Source organism: Ostrea edulis, chromosome 9 (assembly GCF_947568905.1).
Source record: "Ostrea edulis chromosome 9, xbOstEdul1.1, whole genome shotgun sequence".
Classification (NCBI taxonomy): domain Eukaryota; kingdom Metazoa; phylum Mollusca; class Bivalvia; order Ostreida; family Ostreidae; genus Ostrea; species Ostrea edulis.
The window spans coordinates 60,318,781-60,339,875 of record NC_079172.1 but is presented as its reverse complement, the minus strand read 5'-3'; the positions used below and the strand labels follow the sequence as shown (position 1 = coordinate 60,339,875).

At 34.6% G+C, this 21,095-nt stretch overlaps 1 protein-coding gene across 8 annotated transcripts in view; it reads right to left on the bottom strand.

Moving 5' to 3' along the window:
- The window catches only part of LOC125660033 (unconventional myosin-XVI-like), a 95,707-nt gene that overhangs the window by 26,850 nt on the left and 47,762 nt on the right, over positions 1–21,095 (bottom strand). For all 8 annotated transcript variants that reach the window (XM_056149753.1, XM_056149752.1, XM_056149755.1 and 5 more), the window contains exons 30-32: positions 12,418–12,614; positions 11,921–11,986; positions 6,842–7,919 (exon numbers count right to left, since the gene is read on the bottom strand). In XM_056149753.1, the coding sequence (XP_056005728.1) occupies positions 6,842–7,919; positions 11,921–11,986; positions 12,418–12,614 (1,341 nt within the window). The remainder of the gene's footprint in view (positions 1–6,841; positions 7,920–11,920; positions 11,987–12,417; positions 12,615–21,095) is intronic.

The following is a 21,095-nucleotide window of genomic DNA, read 5'->3' as shown; positions in this document are numbered from 1 at the left end:
ATAGGGTATTGAAAATGCACATTTTAAAAAAAATCCTGATTAGAATTTCAGCATATATTTCATAAACAGTCATTTATGCACTAACAAATTCATATATAACATTTTGCATAAGAAATTCTTTAAGAGTAACAATTTGTTGAGCAAGGCATTGAAATATAATCCCTGGCTAGACAAAAATTGGAGTTAGTTGACGTTGGTGTATTAACAGTGTGGTGGTAAACCCAATATTCTATTGTTAAGAATTTACAGTATTGATAGAAATTGAGTTCCAATGTTTTCTTTTTAGCTACATTCATTTGGTAACCACAGTGAGAGGGATGAGTTGTGCTATCATCATATGAAGAACCATACCAGGAAGTGCAGATTTCTTCCTCATGGCCACATGGAAGTTGACTGTTAAAAGTAGTTTCTGGATAATAACTCAAGTACTTTGCATTCTATTCAAACCAAACTTGGACATATGGATATATACAAAGAAAGAAAGATGCCTATCAATTTTGGGGCCAGAAGGTCAAAGATCAAGGTCACAGTGCATGGACATTAGAAAATGCTGATGCGAGGGCATATGTTTTACACATTCTGTAGTTATAAATGAATTAGTATTGCATATATGTATATTATTTATGTTTTCTGATTATTTATCATATAATGAAATAAATATATAGAATTTGTAAATAGGAATTGAAAAATAAACATTTTATAACAAATCGTATATTGTTATTGTTTAGAATGTATGTCAGTGTAAGAAGGGGGGTGGGGACACAAAATGGTGCAAATCTTTGTTCCAATGCACACTACCCCACACATTTTTTTTTCATTTAAATTAAACAAAAATATGATTCAAATCTGCATTAGTAATTTCAGAAAAAGTTTGATACAGATTCTCCCTAGGTTGAATTTTTTGATGAAATAGGTCTTCAAATTTGTGTGATATTTTATACAATTATGTTAATTAATACTTGATTTTTTGTAGAATTGGTGATATATTTTATGTAAAAATTATTGAAATAATCAATTATGCTTAATTTTCATAAAATAAAAGAAAACCAAGATTATTCTGTCTTTAATATTTGTTTTATAGTGTGTTTCTTGTAAAAATTGGTGATTTTCATGAAAAATTAAGTTTCAGCAAAGGGGCAACTTTGAGGGGTGTAATTCTTTAAAGTCCACACTAACATACTCTTTTTTTATGTTTTAAATGTCTTTCGGATAAAGATGTATCAGTTAAAATGGTTTATCAAAAAAGTTTGATACTTCTGAAAAAATTCAAACCAGGAGAGAACATCCTTAAAGGACACATCTCGTGTTTTCAAAGTATACAGAATTATATGCATTTTGTCTTCCTTATGCTTATAGAAATTAATTGTAATAGTTCGTTCGCTGAAGTATTGCGATAATTAGCCACAATACGGACTTAAATCTAAGCCCCAATTTCAAAAAGCCTAGATAATTAGATAGGTAGTCACGTGGTACAGTGACGTCATATGCGACCTTTGTCCATCAACTTGTTGTAAAAGTAGTGTTAGATATTTTTAAAAACTCGGGTTTTAGGGGCCTAATTTATCTACCATGGATAACATTTATTTCAATGTTGACAAATTTCCCAAGTCTTATATCTTTTAACCACCAGTGCATAGCGACCCAAATGTAGCGAGAAAAGCGAGTATGAAATCTGCATAAATTTGCGAGTAAATAATGTTTACATCGGATCACTGTCTAAACACAATTTGGTAATGCCATTTCTGTAAACAACTATAATTAGCGGTGTTGCTTTTCTAAAATAAACAGTGCAATTATTATTAAATTTATTTTTGGAGAAGTTAGATAGGCCTAAATTATGATACGATTATGTATCATTGACAACTAGGCCTACTGTCACGGGTGCATTTCGAAAAAGAAAAAATAATAATAATGATCAAACTTATTGTGAAAATCACAACACTTTTAAATTATTTTATTAAAGCAATTTTATTAGGCCTGATCATTATTTTTTGTTATCAACACGTTGTTACTTAGGAAGTGGGAGCGCGGCGTGCTGTTGTTGTAAACACATGTGCGATCCTTAAAAAAAATGTAAGCATTATAATTCAATTCAAAGTCGGGAAATATTATATTTTATTATTTATAATTGAAAGTTCAATTATCTTTTATCTTTAAATTTCTTTTTTAAAACTACCAGTTGGTAGACATTGCTAGCAAAGTTCTGCCTATATGTTGTTACAAGGTGAAGGTCAGTTGGTGCGAGTGTGTATTGAATTCGAGAGCAGAACGGAAAGCATATGCCGTAGGCCTATATGTAACAGTGCGTAGCTTCGATAGAACCATTTTCTCGCAGTTTATCTACGTATTTGTCCAAGTGCTTATTTGAAAAAGTACAGAGACAAATTCTACTGGTTTTTTTTTTTTATGGCAAAGTCGTTGTGCCGACAAAAATATTCATGTCTTGTCCCTCATACCTTCCTTCGAAAATTGAAAAAAACACAGTCCAAATCTTCTCTACTGACAGCAAGTACACCCTTAAACGGCACAAAACACCCTAATGCAGTGTTATTTACAAACTGTTAATGTGATAATTGTTTGTTTGTCAATTAAATCTAATCTGTTTATGAAATGACTATCAACTGTTTTCAAATCTTCTCGCTCGAGGTCGCATATGACGTCACAGATAATGGCGCGTAAAATATCGAAGAAAATATGCATATCGCAAGATTTGAATTTCATCGCTTTCAAACTCGAAAACTACGCAAACTGTTTCATTTAAAACACATGTAAAGTAGTTTTAGGCATGAAATGAATTAATTTTGCTGAAAAAATTAAAAAGTTTAAAAACATGCGATGTGTCCTTTCAGCTAAATTCTAATATTCAGCTAAAGATGGGTTCTTAAAAATTATATGTTTCCAAAAGTGCCTATACTGATGAAAGACTTTACATAATATATGTAACATTAACAACACGGTATGACTAATTTGGACCTGTGCTAGAGTCAAAGCCCTGAGGTGGCAAAATTCACAATTTTGGTACAGTCAAACCTGTATTAAATTAAGAGACCGTCCAACGGAGAATGGAAAAAAGGTCACATATGACAGGTGGTCTCTTAATACAGGTTGCCTATTTTCCGCAGTTAAAGGATAAAATTTCGCAAATAATTTGTACAATGGAGAAAATGACTACAGTAAAACTCTGATATAGCGAATTTCTGAGGACCCTCCATAAAAATTCGCTATAAGCGTTATTTGCTATACGTTTATAGCGAATTCATAATTCATAATTCAAATATAACGAATTCGTTATAAAACTTTTTTATTCAACATGTATACCAGTTATATAAGAAAGCAGCAATCGATATACTTGCGTTTGTATTGTCTTTAAGAGAAATGAAGCCTATATATTTTCGAGAAGAAATATTTTTATACAAGAAATATACACATTGATTTATATATGATAATTTTATCTTGATAGATTATTAAGTCATGCAAGAACATGTCGAGAGAGAAATGTCAACAAAAGTTTGTGCAATACATACATGTACAGTCTATTGCAATTGTCATTTACTTGTTGCTTTACACAAATAAATGAGTGTACGATAAAATAAATGCAATCAATAATAGTAAACAATACCGATAATATATTTCCTAAACGTATGTGCAAGTATTGTTTTGCGTTAACAACCTTTCATGAAAAAATACAAACAGAAATGTCGGAATAAGTGTGGATCCTTTATGTCAATGGAAAACGATTGTTAAAAATCACAGAGTTGAAAATGAAAAAAATAAATTCGTTATAAAAAGTCATTTTTACGTTCAATCTTAATTCTAGGGGAATAGGAATTTACTTCGTTATATCCGTAAATTCGCTATATCCGTGTTCATTATAGACGCAGATTTTTATATAGAATATATAAAGAATTTGCCAGGGAAATCGTTTTCACTTCGCTATAGCCGTAATTTCGCTATATCCGTGTTCGCTATATTCGAGTTTTACTGTACATGTATTTGGAATTTATCATTAAGAATATTAAGTACGGTTTTAATAGTTGTAAAATAAAATAATTAATACACTGTAGTTAAAAATCTAGAATACAATGTATTGTATCATAATTTATTATTCATCAAAAATTACATTTAATCTATTTAAGAATGACAAACTTTGCACATTTACACGAGATTTATAACTTATTTATAAACTGCATGTAAATTTTCTAAAACTTAAACACTTTGTTGTAAAGGGTATTTAGGTATAGTCTACTTGTACAGTGAAACTAAAAAATGCAATGCTAGTGGTAAGAAAGCAAATGGTGAAGTGTTGCGTCTCCTTTTGTACAATAGGCCTACATGCTGGAAATATGTTATTCAATTTGAGAAACATTAAATAAATTACAATATCCATTGTACATGCACAGCAAATCTTTTAAGCTTAGAACTAATGCAGGCAACTTTCTTGAACTCGGACGTGTCAAATACTCGGGACATGTCGAAGTGAGCCGCTAGTTCCGGTCATTATTCTGGAAACCTCGAGTATCTCATGCAGGAAAACTGCGAATACACAGTACTCCGTTTAAAATTTCAGTCCTAAGCATAATATTTACCTGGTTTATATCACAATCGGACAAATTTTTCACTCTGTTAAACATAATGGTATAACAAGTGATAGATTTTCATTTCCGATCTAGCCTACTCGGCACTTCTTAAAATTTGTCGAAATTCACACCTTCAAATACACCAGCCTTGATTCCCTGATCCTTGATTTTGTTAAATAAACAACAACTCGGGTTTTATTAATTAACCACACACGACACTGCATGTTGACAGCTTGGGTATAATAATTTATTCAGAGGGCCGACTACACAACATCAACACCAAACTATGTGTATTAAAATGAAAGTGTTAGGGGCGAAAATTCCCAGAATAGTCGTGCGTTTGAAAACGAAAGTTTTAGGGGCGATAATTCCCAGAATAGTCGGCTCAACCGAAATCGAAAGTAATAATCACGCTGTAATAGTAAAATGCACAGTCGTTAAATAGAGGTAAAATTTCGTGAAAATACACGAAAAGGTTGTAAAAATCATGGTCGTTGGTCGCGTCAGACAGGTGGTCGTTTAATACAGGTAAAATATATAGATAACGTCTTGGGGGGAACTTTTTAAGGTCACATACGACATTGAGTCGCTTAATACAGTGGGTCGCTATGGCAGTTTTGACTGTATATCCCTAAATATGTCTTTAGTTTTTATACCGTATCGGCAAACTTACAGAAGTCTTTTCTATAGGGAGGGGGCTTATATAGGCTAAGTCTGCTGCCCAATCCCATCAAATTATTTGAATAAATATTGTTTAAACATAAAAAAGAAGTCTTTCAAATGATTAAAAAAATAAACACAATAATTTTGGCCCCACCCTGGAACCAAAACCCTTCTTGCCGGGGATCATGAAATTTACAATTTTGGTAAAGGTGGACCTACTCCTTCTAAATATCCATTTAGTTTTAATTTAGGGCTGTTCCAGAAATGATCAAATGGGGGGGTCGGGCGGCAAATGATATTTTTTTGTGTGGGTGGTCGTATTTTTTCATATTTTAATTGGTCCGTGGTGGGATTGTTAATAAAATATTTATTATGGGTAGTGGGTAGTTTCTATTGTTTTATTTTGTGCTACGTGGGTGTTGAGTTTTCAGAATATTTTTATTGTCGCTCTTGTCGTGTTGGTTACAAAACGTCGGAGGGAAAATTGAAAACGTGCTTTCGAAATCGAAAGTAACATAAAACTATTCGAGTTGTCGCTCTTTGCAGCGCATAACTTTCCATTACGGCACTCTTCAAATTAGAGGCGTTTAATAGGGTCCCTTTATTACAGTTTACAGTGCATCGATTTTGAGAATATTTTGAAACCAATAGGTATTCCGTTTTCTAATAAAAATAGGCAAACCTTAGTTGATTTATACGAGGGTACCGATGCGTTATATTTATCAGTCGGTGTGATGCCTCCGGGCGCGGGCTCCATTAGAAGACGAACGATTCGTGGAAAAACATATCCATACCCATTTCATGATAATAGCATCGTTTGGACTCCCAATCTTTCCAACATTCCCGCCATAGATGCCTTTGATTGTTGATGTGACATCGTTTCTACAGAACTACTGTGATACAATGTCGCACAGGCATTACCGCGTCATTGACTAGAATGTTTGTCCCGAAAACCTCGCGAGATTTGTACCGTTTTCATTTTTAAAAATATTTTTGTGGTGGGTCTGGTTAGTTTTTTTTTTTTTATTAGATGGGTCATTGTAAAATGAGTTTATTAATTTGATGGATCGTGGGGTAATTTTTTATTTTTTTTTATGGGTGCTTGGTATATACAAAAGGTGCCCCCCCCCCCCCCCCCCCCCCCCCCATGTATTTATTTCTGGAATATCCCTTAGTATCAAGAGCATTAAAGACGATATTATCTAAATGTTTTACAAATACACACAATACATATACACTATACACCATGTTTGGCCCCACCCTGGGGTCAGAACCTCTACCCAGGGATCATGAACTTTATAATTTTGGAAGAGGCCTGCTCTACATCACTATGGATTTTGTTTTTCTTACAGATGTATGGTTGTAGAGAAGATTTTTGAAAATTAGTCAATTTTTGGCAGGTTATGTATGCCCTGCCCCTGTTCAAAAAATGCTTTCTACCAAATTTGAAAAGAATTTGGAGTGATAATTATCAAGAAGTTAATAATGTTCAATTGGTAATGTATGACGACAGATGCTGATCAATAGCAATAGGTCACCTGCATTTACTCCACATCAGTTTCTTTTTATTGTATGAGACATTTTAGATCTTGATACAGTACCTGTGGCCTTGACTGGGTTCAGCTTCACTAGAAGTGCCTCAGGCGAAGTTTCCTTACTGCCCTGTGGCATACTACTTTTGGGAACATCTTTTGGACTAGACCGAAGTTGTACCTTCCCAAGCTCAGCAGCGATCCCCATGGCAACATGCTTGAGTGTCTCCTTTTCCTGCTCAGCAGGTGGTGCTCCGGCAGCTTTTAGCTGGACTTTGTTGAGTTGGGATGCAAAGCTGGAGTGATGAGTGGGAGAATTTAAGGGACTTAAGTCCACTGAACCTTCCCTCATTTTCTTACCCAGCTCAAACGACGTCACAGAGGACCTGTTACCTGGGATTTTTGAGATTGGGGGTGGGGTGGGGGGCTCACTCCCAGAAACCTGCCTATTTCCAAAATGCTGACCGGAAACCTGCTGTCCACTTCCCATTTCTAAGGGGGGTGGGGGTAGAGGTGGAGAGGGGGATCGCATGCTTCCATGGGCCTTTATACTACCAGACAGAGGGTTGGGAGGTGCAGGGAAGCTTGGGGGTCTGTGTTTTTTCACAGATGGTCCCATCGGTTCCTGTTCATGCATAACATCAAGCTGGGCAGGGACGAATGGCTTTACATGTTGTGGAAAGTTTGTGTCCCTCAAATGTTGGGGAGGTGTGACAGGTCTAATCGGCATGGACTGTCTCCGAGGAGAATTTGGAGAACCCCCCGTGGAGGGCCTCTGGTATGGAGCATTATGGGAAGGCTGAACAGTTCTGACATCAAGATTGGAAGACTTACGACGTTGACCATCCCCATGATGTCCATTTTGAGGGTATGATTGTTTGATGGGTTCATATGTCGGTGAGCCTGGGGATGTTAAGTCTAAATGTTCATTGGATTGCTGTGGGGAGCTGGGGAGGGCAGACACATAAGAGAAGGGTCGTGCCTGGTTAGGGGAGGGGATGGCGGGCGCTGGAGATGACGACCTCCTAACCTGGGCGTGATGTTGCTTGGGTGACCTAGATAACTTTGGTGACTGGTGAGGTGAATGCCGATTGGCTGATCTGTGAGGATCATCTAAGAAAACTGGGTCGTCACTGGATGTTGATACCTGAATGTAAGATAGTAATAAAATGCACGATACTAATACAGGAAGGTTATCATAAAAACAGAAATTCAAACTTCACTTTTTTTCCTACTAATTGCTTAGAAATTTTATTCCACCACTACAGAATAATATACATTTTTTATACACGTCTTGCTACAATTTTTTTTCTTGAAATACCAGTGTATTCATAATAACCCTGACAATAATTCATGTGACATAACAGATATAACATGATCCCTATTCATATAACTCTGGCACTATATTCATAAACTCATCTATAGGCTATTATATGATACATTTTCCTACACAAAAATATTAAAAACTTTGTAATACAGATACAGATTGATGTTGCCGGGATAAAAGTTCTATTGACAGACCAAATGGAGAAAACTGAGAGAGAATTTCCATAATATTTAACTATATTTACTTCTTGACAGAAATATAAATAAATGCTCGTCATAACAAACAATTTCACAGGAAACATGCATTGTCAGTGTAGAGTGAACTCTGTATTCTGTAGTAGAACATTGTTGTCACTATAGTTAGTATGAATGTACTTATTGAATACAAATACAGCTGATTCCTTCCATATTGAAATTGGGCATTTTGAAATATTGCTTACTTTGAAATAAAAATAATTCCCCAACAACAATTTCTTCTTTCCTTTCCATCAAAATGTTGGTTAATTCGAAATTGCTTATATTGAGATATCCCCAATCTAAATAAAATCAGATTTCTTAGATTCGTGCTGTATACTCCTATTGTAGCGATTGTGAGCGTATTTTAGAATCTGATTTTAATTACATTGGAAATATCCCTTAATTAGAAGTAGATTGACAGCCAGCTGAGCTGGTAACAAATTGTTTTCATAAAGGTTTACATCAGTCGTCATCAAGGTCAGTGAATCCAGGTAAATAAGTGGTCCGTGAAACCAGGTAAATAAGTGACCTGGACACCAGGTAAATAAGTGGTCCGTGACACCAGGTAAATAAGTGACCTGGACACCAGGTAAATAAGTGGTCCACGCACCAGGTAAATAAGTGGTCCGCGACACCAGGTAAATAAGTGACCTGGACACCAGGTAAATAAGTGGTCCGTGACACCAGGTAAATAAGTGACCTGGACACCAGGTAAATAAGTGGTCCACGCACCAGGTAAATAAGTGGTCCGTGACACCAGGTAAATAAGTGACCTAGACACCAGGTAAATAAGTGGCCTGGACACCAGGTAAATAAGTGGTCCGCGACACCAGGTAAATAAGTGGGCCTGGACACCAGGTAAATAAGTGGTCGGTGACACCAGGTAAATAAGTGACCTGGACACCAGGTAAATAAGTGGTCCGCGACACCAGGTAAATAAGTGGTCCGCGACACCAGGTAAATAAGTGGCCTGGACACCAGGTAAATAAGTGGTCCGTGTGACAAACCAACAAGGTTCAGGTTTGCATGCATTTATAATGTAACAAAATTATGTTTCCAAAATGGACAAAAGAGATTAAGTTAATTTCTTTTGAATACATTTAAAATCAATATATGCACCCATGGGTGCATGAGCCGAGTTGCATGGGATACATTGTAAAGTCAGGAATGATGTGTCAGATTTATAATTGTGAAGAACTAATTTCAGGTTTAAACTTTTCGAGTTACTGTCCAGAAACCATATTTGTCTGAAGTTTTCAATCTATTTTTGGTCACTGTGACCTTGACCTTTGACCTTTTTTCTCCAAAATCAATAGGGGCCTTGCTTTGCTGGTATCCAACAATATATCCAAGTTTCATTTGATTCAAATTCAAATTTTTCGAGTTATCCTCCGGAAACCAAATTTTTTTGGAATTTAAAATCTATTTTCAGTCACTGTGACCTTGACCTTTGACCTATTTTCTCCAAAATCAATTGGGGTCTTCCTTACAAGGTACATAACAATATCTTTAAGTATCATTTGATTCGGATTTAAACATTATGAGTTATCATCCGGAAACCAAATATTTCTGAAATTTTCATTCTATATTCGGTCACTGTGACCTTGACCTTTGACCTTTTTCTCCAAATTCAATAGGGGTCTTCCTTACCTGGTACCCAACAATATAGCAAAGTTTCATTTGATGAAGATTTAAACTTTCTGAGTTAACATCCGGAAACCAAATTTTTCTGAAATTTTCATTTATTTTCCGTCACTGTGACCTTGACCTTTGACCATTTTTCTCCAAAATCAATAAGGGTCTTTCTTACCTGGTACCCAACAATATATCAAAGTTTCATTTGATTAGATTGTAAACTTCTTGAGTTATCATCCGGAAACCAATTGTTGACGCCTAACCGCCCGCCCGCATTACCAAACCCATAGCCGAGTTCCAACTTCGTTGCAACTCGGCTAAAAATAATCATCTGGTTCCTTGAATTTCAATTTATCTGGAGCGGAATGCATGACATAATTGTGTTTATTGTTACAGTATACAGACATGATATACAGTAAAACCTCACTATCTCAAACTTGATGAGACCGAGAAAAACTTAAAGATATCCGAGGATTTAAGATATCGAGGGTAAAATACTTAATGAAAACATCGTTGGGACTTCTGAATCACTTCAATGTATCCATGGTATTCGAGATATCAGTGTTTGAGATACCGAAGTTCAGCTGTAATTGTGTTTATTGTACACGAGTTTGATATATTTATGTTTTTGTACAAGAGTTTGATATATTTATGTTTATTGTACACGAGTTGGATATATTTATGTTTATTGCACACGAGTTGGATATATTTATGTTTATTGTACACGAGTTGGATATATTTATGTTTATTGCACACGAGTTGGATATATTTATGTTTATTGCACACGAGTTTGATATATTTATGTTTATTGTACACGAGTTGGATATATTTTGAGATTGATCCCTCACTGTCCTGTGTCTTTGTAATATGGATAACCAAACCTAAAAGTAAACTAAATTAATCCTCTCAGAGACGATGACTGATGTAGCATGATGATGGCCTACTTGAGACTTTCAGAATTATACATCAGATGAGCCAGCTAAAGTGTATTAACTTATAATGTAGGTCATATACAGGCAGCGAGATCAAACAAGATAACTGAACTTGTCCTTATATAAAAAATTCAATGTAATATCAATAAATCTTGTCTGATATCAGCTGAGATAATCTAATAGATCTTGTCTGATATCAGCTGAGATTGATATCAGCTGAGATAATCTAAAGCTTGCCCAGCTCATTAGAGAATTCATCTTGTACCACCTGGAGGTCATTTGTGAATATAAAGTTTCAACAAAAAGAACTTTTCCTTGAGATAAGTGGACGTAATCTAGCCTGCAAGGAGATCTGTTGAGAACACACGCCATGTTCCTTTCCAAGTTACTGAGATAACTCGTAGGTTTCTGATTCTTACTCCTTCATAAGAATAGCTGAGATAAAAATCATTCTGTTCAAATAATCATCGAGTTGTAACTTGCCCCGTTTCAATAGTTAACATACGAATTCACTCTGTCAGGACAACTCACTAAAGTCCAAGAATAGTTGAGATATTAGTTACCTTGTTCTATAAATGGCTGAATATGACTCATCCTGTCCCACTAACTCACTTGAGCCCGATAATAGCTAAGATAACTCACTTGAGCTTCACAATAGCTAAGATTGAACTCAATATTGCCTGATAATAGTTGAGATGAAACTCACTTGAGCCTAATGACAGCTGAGATAGAACTCACTTGAGCCTGATGATAGCAAAGATGAAACTCACTTCAGCCTGATAATAGCCTAGAACTCACTTAAGCCTGATGACAACTGAGAACTCACTTGAGGCTGATGATTGCTGAAATAGAACTCACTTGAGCCTGATGATTGCTGAGATAGAACTCACTTGAGCCTGATGACAGCTGAGATAGAACTCACTTGAGTCTGATGACAGCTGAGAAAGAACTCACTTGAGCCTGATGACAGCCAAGATGAAACTCACTTGAGCCTGATTATAGCCGAGATGAAACTCACCCTGTCTCGTCCTGAGCTAAGTCTTGTACTGGAACTTCTCTTGGGTGGAGGAGGTCTCCTTGTGGCCTGAAAAAAATTCATCATCAAAAATTTACACCATCATCTCAGACATTAAAACAACACTCTTACATGCATTACTTTCTTTTTTTTTTTTTTTTTTTTTTTTTTGATAAAAGTGCTTTCCTCATGTTACATAGAGAGGAAAAATCATTTATTGTTATCCAGCAAATCTTTTTCTTCTGTTTGGGTGGTGAGCTAGAAATAATCTTATCATTGTTAGAGGGTTCGTACATTAATACACACTTATCATTGTTAAGAGGATCCGTACATTAACACACACGGATCACGCGGATTAACACACACGGATCATGTGGATAAACACACGGATTAACATACACGGATCACATGGATTAACACACACGGATCACACAGATTAACACACACGGATCACGCGGATTAAAACACAAGGAATCTGCCATTTTTTCATCACATTTTACCTTTTCCCCTGGTATGACATCATAAATCCCAGACTGACTGTACATCTCCCTAGGATTTGGAGGGGGGCTGTCAGGGGAGATAAATGCCCCACAGGGAGGGGGAGGTAACCCTCGTCTGTGTTGAACACTCATGTCAGACATTACATTGGCAATATCGGCGTAAGTGGTGTCTTCCTCGCTGTCATCCTCGGTATCATCTGAAACATCAGTTATCAGCATCAATCATTGCCTTCAAATATATTCATATCAACTTACACAGCATCTAGAAGTAGACTATCATCATCAACAACAACAAATGAAACAGGATTACCAATCAATTCACCAATATGAATTCAAAATTACTTACATTCCTTAAATTCTCTCTCTCTCCCTCTCTCAAATATATATATATATATGATTAGTGTATTATGTATGAATCATGGATGTTACATATTGTTAACTAAAATATGTAAAATGGTCTGTACATTTAAGTTTTGTGTTATTATTTACCCCTTAATCTAAGGAGAAAATGCTCACAAGCAAAACTTGTCTGTTGTATGTTATGAATGTAATGTTAAGTTAAATCAATAAAAAGGAACCAGAAGTAGAAGAAGTGGCCCCGAATATTTAGTTCTAAAATCATTGATTTCACGATTAGACATGGTGGGATAAATTTGTATTCCCTTTCAGATTCATCGATAGGTCCTTAAAAGATATTTACAATGAATGAAGGCAAGAGTTACAACAGACATCAACATTGTCATCATCATCATCATCCCCATCCCTATAAACTAAATGAATTTACCTTCTCTCTTCAATCGAGGACTACATCATGAAGAGACTCAAAATAAAATCCATTCCTCTGACAAAATGTTCACACAAAATAACATTTCCCTAAGCTAACTTCATTCCCATATACACACTTCCAATCACAGCTACCGTTTGTCTAATCCACTGTTATTTTGTACTATTACGCAGTGACAAATCCAGTCCTGTAAAAATGAATGCTTAACACACTCTATGAAGCTGTACACACATCTAATAGGACATCACTTGACAATTGCTCATACAACAATCATACAAAGGAAATAAAAAAATAGATTTCTTTGTTCATCAAAGTAGAGTGTGGCATGCTAGTTTTATAAATTTTTACTTATTTTGTGCATCTACCCTTCATTTAATTTCAGTTCCTCTTTTCATTGATCTACTAGTATACATTTTATCAAATTCAATATGACATTATGTTACAATGATCATAATTACAGTGAAAATATGTACAAACCACATTATTTAATTATTTTTGAATATTTTTTTCTGGCGAGTATTTCATTAGTGTGATGACAACAGGACGTCTTACAGGAACAATGCTCGACCTTATCAACCCTCGACTGCATGCACTCTTATCACAACTAAATACACATGTACAGAGCTTTAAATATCACCAGGATAGTCTCAGGTTGCATAAATATTGTCATCATTAGATAAACATTGTTCCACTCAAAGGAAAATGTACCCTGAAAAGTTGAAGTCTTTAAGGTGACTCGTTAGATTAAAATTTTATCTATTGTCTCACTTCAGCACCTCGTATCAAGCATGATTTCACCATCGAAAGCGCGATACAGCTCTTAATTACTTTATACGAATTTTTTGTTACTTGGACTCTAAAATCTCTTATTTGCAAACAAATTGCATTTATTTATCATTCCTGAAAAAATCACAAAAAATGAAATAATTGAGAGCTTGTATCACTTTTTAATGGTGAGTTATCATACTTCATATAATGAGCCATTAAATAAAATTTTGATGTAATGAGCCACCTTATAAAAGCTTTGTTGAATTAGAGAAAATGAAGGATTTACAAACTCAGACAAGTTTCTCAATCACACAGTATACATATGTATTTCTGTCAACTGACAAAAGCATGCTGTCAAGTTCAAGAATCCTTTATACAAAAAAGGCATTAGTTGATTTATTTCTTTAAGGTAATAACTTTACAGGGAAATCTTGTGACAGATTTTAACTGTATAAATCACTATACAGAAGAGTCTGGTGGGACTATACAGTTACAGAATTCATCTTGTGCACCTAATATACAAATTCTGCCTCCCAATTTCTTAAGATTCACAGCAGGATATGTCTGAGAGAAAAAAGAGGGGTGGTCTTCTTTGGACAGCCTCCTATTTTTATTCAATATTTCAGTGCACCAATGCAGCACCATAGTGACATACTTGTAGTTATAGTGACATACTTGTAGTTATATTGACATACTTGTAGTTATAGTGACATACTTGTAGTTGTAGTGACATACTTGTAGTTATATGTTATAGTGACATACTTGTAGTTATAGTGACATACTTGTAGTTATAGTGACATACTTGTAATTATAGTGACATACTTGTAGTTATACGTTATAGTGACATACTTGTAGTTATAGTGACATACTTGTAGTTATACATTATAGTGACATACTTGTAGTTATAGTGACATACTTGTAGTTATACATTATAGTGACATACTTGTAGTTATAGTGACATACTTGTAGTTATATGTTATAGTGACATACTTGTAGTTATAGTGACATACTTGTAGTTGTAGTGACATACTTGTAGTTGTAGTGACATACTTGTAGTTGTAGTGACATACTTGTAGTTGTAGTGACATACTTGTAGTTATAGTGACATACTTGTAGTTATAGTGACATACTTGTAGTTATAGTGACATACTTGTAGTTATACATTATAGTGACATACTTGTAGTTATAGTGACATACTTGTAGTTATAGTGACATACTTGTAGTTATAGTGACATACTTGTAGTTATAGTGACATACTTGTAGTTATAGTGACATACTTGTAGTTATATGTTGTAGTGACATACTTGTAGTTATAAGTTATAGTGACATACTTATAGTTATATGTTATAGTGACATACTTGTAGTTATAGTGACATACTTGTAGTTATATGTTGTAGTGACATACTTGTAGTTATAGTGACATACTTGTAGTTATAGTGACATACTTGTAGTTATAGTGACATACTTGTAGTTATAGTGACATACTTGTAGTTATAGTGACATACTTGTAATTATAGTGACATACTTGTAGTTATATGTTATAGTGACATACTTGTAGTTATAGTGACATACTTGTAGTTATAGTGACATACTTGTAGTTATAGTGACATACTTGTAGTTATAGTGACATACTTGTAGTTATAGTGACATACTTGTAGTTATAGTGACATACTTGTAGTTATATGTTGTAGTGACATACTTGTAGTTATATGTTATAGTGACATACTTGTAGTTATAGTGACATACTTGTAGTTATAGTGACATACTTGTAGTTATAGTGACATACTTGTAGTTATATGTTGTAGTGACATACTTGTAGTTACAAGTTATAGTGACATACTTGTAGTTATATGTTATAGTGACATACTTGTAGTTATAGTGACATACTTGTAGTTATATGTTATAGTGACATACTTGTAGTTATAGTGACATACTTGTAGTTATATGTTATAGTGACATACTTGTAGTTATAGTGACATACTTGTAGTTATAGTGACATACTTGTAGTTATATGTTGTAGTGACATACTTGTAGTTATAAGTTATAGTGACATACTTGTAGTTATATGTTATAGTGACATACTTGTAGTTATAGTGACATGCTTGTAGTTATAGTGACATGCTTGTAGTTATAGTGACATACTTGTAGTTATATGTTATAGTGACATACTTGTAGTTATAGTGACATACTTGTAGTTATAGTGACATACTTGTAGTTATATGTTATAGTGACATACTTGTAGTTATACATTGTAGTGACATACTTGTAGTTATAGTGACATACTTGTAGTTATATGCTATTCTGACTTTGGTAAACGTATTAGTCTGATTATTTACTTCTTTTCTGTAATATTGTACTTAAATAATTTGTAATTCGTAGCTGTGGATGCTGACAGGTATAACGAGGGCCACAAGTTTCCCTAACTGCATTAGGTACACTTGTTGATTTCAAAGATGTAGGAGACTTACATTAGAACAGGCTTTAGAAAATTTGGTAATTAATCAATTTACTTTTGTTATCTTTGGAATTTTATTGGATTTACCAGGTGTCATCACCCAAAATACAGCCACCATTTCAGCAAGAAATCCTTGGTAGAATAATTAAACACCAAAAGGTTTCCTTGAAATTAATAGCTGATAGCAAATTAATTATTTAATTAAACATCTACCACCCTATGTGTCCTTGGACATTACTAATCACCAATTTGCACCAAAAATATTTACATGGTGTGTCATTGATGTAAAGTTTGGTGATTTTGATGAATGTATAAAAATAAAATATATCTGATGGGTTTTTTTTTTTGGGGGGGGGGGGGCATAAAGTAAAGATGGCTCACAGGGTCAATCTAATTAAAATGATGAAAAATATGATGATATGTAATGAGTACATATGTCAAAAAGGCAGATAAAATGCAATTTTGGAGTTTAAAAAAATGATTCTAAAAAATTTATTTTCATTTGAACAAAAGACTCGAGGAAGGGGGAGGAGGGAGGGGGGGGGGGGGGGGGACTACGATGATAGACAGACAAGATCAAAGAAGTCTGAAATCTAATGATTTCATTTCTAATAGAGAAAAGAAACTGCGCATAACAAAAATAAGCATAATATTATATAGTATTGCAAAAATTTATAAAAAAATAAAAACAACCAACGATGGTAAAGATTTTGAATAGGGCAGACTAAACTAATTTCCATACAACATAAAGCATGTGTCGTTAGGGATTTTCTCACTCAACAGAATGATGACTTTTTGGCAAGCTGCCCCCCCCCCCCCTCTCAAGCCCCTCCCCCTCCATCACCCTCCATTGGTCACCAATTGTGCATGTCTGAAATGAAATGGAGAGCTGTATAGATGATACTACCAAATCCACCAGTTATGTTGGTTGATCTGAGCCAATCTTTAACCAACAATTGAAATAACATCCCTCAACCATGTTTTTGAACACTTTTAATCAATCAGGCCTTGTTGTCAGGCTGGTGACCAAGTGCAAATGGTGGTCATCTGCCTGAATTTTAGCTTTGTGAATTACCATCCAAATACCAGTGTTTTTGGAGTGTTTTGAAATGAAGTTATGAGACGTTTACAAAAATAAATGGGTTATGAATTGTTGCAAACAATGTCTTTGTTAAATGACATTCCCTCCCATCTTATTTTTTTTTTATTTTCACATATAAAATGATACAAAATTTCTCTTTTCTGCTAGTATATATTTCATATGTCTTGCTTCATTTCATTGAAAATAAATTTTAAAGGGACTGATTCACGATTTTACCCAAAATTTTGTTTTTCACTTTTAATGATCAAAATCTACTGTCTAATGTGTTTGAAAGATTTCACATGAAAATTAAGGTTATACATCATCAAAGAATCTCATTTTAGAGAGTTTATTATTTGTTTCGTAAACACAGATTGCGGTATGCTATTGTTTACGAAATTTTCAAGAGAAATGGATATCTATCTAAGTATTATTATATCTTTCACATTTCAAGCATTTTTGGGGTGAAATGTGTCATCTAAAAGTTAAATGTGTGACTATGCAAAATTAAGATGCATTATATTACAAAATCAATATTTCACTTGTTTGTTTGTTTACATAAAAAGACTTGAGTCTTTGTTTACATAACACATATTTAAGGCTAAAATATTACTTTTATTCTTGCATTCAGAAGGTCAAAATTTTGGCTGTCAACATTAAATGAGCTATATTTCTAATGTTTAACATCAAAAATGAAAAATATTTTTATCAAAAATCGTGAACCAGTCCCTTTAAAATAGTCTTAATTTATTATCATGTGTACAATAACACTGAAAGGTTATTGAAAACACAAGATTTATAGTGTAACACTGGTTGACAAGGTTGCCTAGCATCATTAACTCCACAAGGAAATAACTCTAAATTCCACTTTAGAATCGCTCAAGAATTATATCCTTGGTGTTCATACAATTTTTGATGCTTTTTGTAGACATTTTATTCTGCAATATTAGTACAACTACATCCATTGTCACAAACCACACCAATCATCTCCATTCACACTACCTCAATTAAGACCCCAAGCCTTCAACCTTATAAGCATCCAAATCCTTCTTTAAAAATCTGCGAAAATAATTTTCTCAAAATTTTATGAATCTGAAAACAGGTTCAAATGCAAAGATTCATACAGTACATACCATTTTCTACAAACTTTCCAGAAAACAAGAGATGTTTGTAAAACACATATGCCCCCATGGTGCAATATTGAAAAGGGTTATACACATGCATCATTTAATTGATAGTAGTATCATCAATTTAAAATAATGAGCAGACAATATCTTCCTATGTCAAGAGTGTATTGACCATGTGATCTAAAATTCAATAGGGGTCATCTCCTCCATATGCTGTACCAGCGTACCAAGTTTACTGTCAATCAAGCAAATAATTCTTAAAATATAGGAGACAATATATTACTATGTCCAGTTCAACCATTGACCTTTGACCATGTGACCTCAAAATCAATAGAGGTCATCTTCTCTTGAAGATGTACCAGTGCACCAAGTTTGATGTCTGTCAAGCAAAGGGTTCTCAACATATTGAGCGGACAGTCTATTCTTATGTCCAGTTTGACCCTTGACCATGTGACCTCAAAATCAATAGGGGTCATCTTCTCCTGAAGATGTACCAGTGTACCATGTTTGATGTCTGTCAAGCAAAGATTCTCAAGATATTGAGCGGACAGTATATTCCCATGTCCAGAGTAGATTGACCTTTGACCTTCAACCTTTTGACCTGAAAAACAATAGGGGTCCTCTTCTACTCATAACCAATCCACATATGAAATATCATTATGATCAAGTGAATAGTTCTCAAGATATTGAGTGGGCAACATGTGGTCTACCGACCGACCGACAGACAAAGCAATATGCCCCTCTTCTTTGAAGGGGGCATAAAAATTGTTCTCTAAACAAAATACCTGTATCTATAGATACATACAGGTAGACAGTACAGGTAGATGACCTCTGAACCATCTGATAACCGCCCACCCTCGATTACTGGGACAAAGTTAGAGACGAGTTCCATCATATTCGAAAATTAATGTTCCATCATGATGTTAAGTAACTTGTGCAAAGATTATTTGATTGATTGTATATTGTTTAACGTCCCACATGAGAATTTTTTACTCATATGGAGACGTCACCATTACTGGTGAAGGGCTGCAAAATTTAGGCCTATGCTCAGTGCTTACGACTGCCTTTGAGCAGGGAAGGATCTTTATCATGCCACACCTGCTGTGACACCGGGCCTCGATTTTTGCGGTCTCATCCGAAGGACCAACCCATTTAGTCTCCTTTTACAACAAGCAAGGGGTACTAGTGACCTATTCTAACCCAGATCTCTATGGGACACAGATTATTTGAAAAAGAAGTTCAGGTCAAAACCAATCATCATGAAATTTTGTGACTTAGAATTGGTTGGGATTGAATTGACTGAATTTAAAATTGAATTGAGTACAATCATCATGTTCCAGACAAACACACTGACCCTGTAAATACTACAAAACACCGTAGACCTCCTAATTGTGAAACAAATCATTTAATATCATATGATACAGGAAAGTAATTAAACACAAATGAGGTTAATTTTAACTTCAATTAATTATCTGTGAATTTTTTAAATTCATTTATACATCAAATCAAAAACTTACGTGTGAATCTAAAACTCGCCAAAAAGAAAATGTTTTTATCACATTATAGTAAGAAAACACATAGTTAGATTGAGAGCTTCCTTCCTCTCTCTCTGAGGTACACAGCAATCTTTTATCAAGTAGTGTTTTCTTGTAAAACTGAAGATTTCTTCCTGAGTGTTTAACTAATGGTGTCACTGATGTTGTGTGATAATTCACAAAGTCACCACACATAAGGCATAGTGTTCAGAAATTTTCAGGCCAGATTTTTATAATTCACGAGTTCAATGAATCCAGAATCTGACCCTGTATCCTGATGCTGTTTCTAGCTGTGTGTTGTTGGTTGTTTTTATTCATTAGCCATTGTCAGATGTCGGGAAGCCGACTCTAATGAATTGATTAAACAGACATTGTGACAAACAGCTGATATCTCAAAAACACCTGTCTTAATTTGGTCAGATCTATATCGGAAACAGAACAAGTAAAAAGTTCTGCAATTTCTCCATTTGCCTTATTGAAAGACTTAATTTTTAAAATAATTCAATTGCTGTTACTTCAAAATGCTACTCGTCTTATTATTACCCCAACTGTGTGAATGCATCTTGTATGTTTGTTTATGTTTTAAAAGCTATAAAAAATTCTCCGATTTGCCTGTCAGATATTATCAAAATTGTAATAAACATTTTTTTTTCATGTTATAGTGCACTTTTGATGATGAATTGAGCATGTCAACTTTCCAATGAAGTATCCTCCACAAAGATTCCTTGCAGTTAAGCATCACAATGAAAATCAATACACATCTCCCATACATCTGCAAAACTAGCCTAATTATTATGATTAAAGGTTAAACAGCTTCTCTCCAGTTACAGTGACACAGAATCGGGTTCTCTGATTCACAGATTAAATGACACCAGTATCCCTCTAACACTTCTAAAGCTGGTCGTCCTATGCAGTAAATTCCATTGTC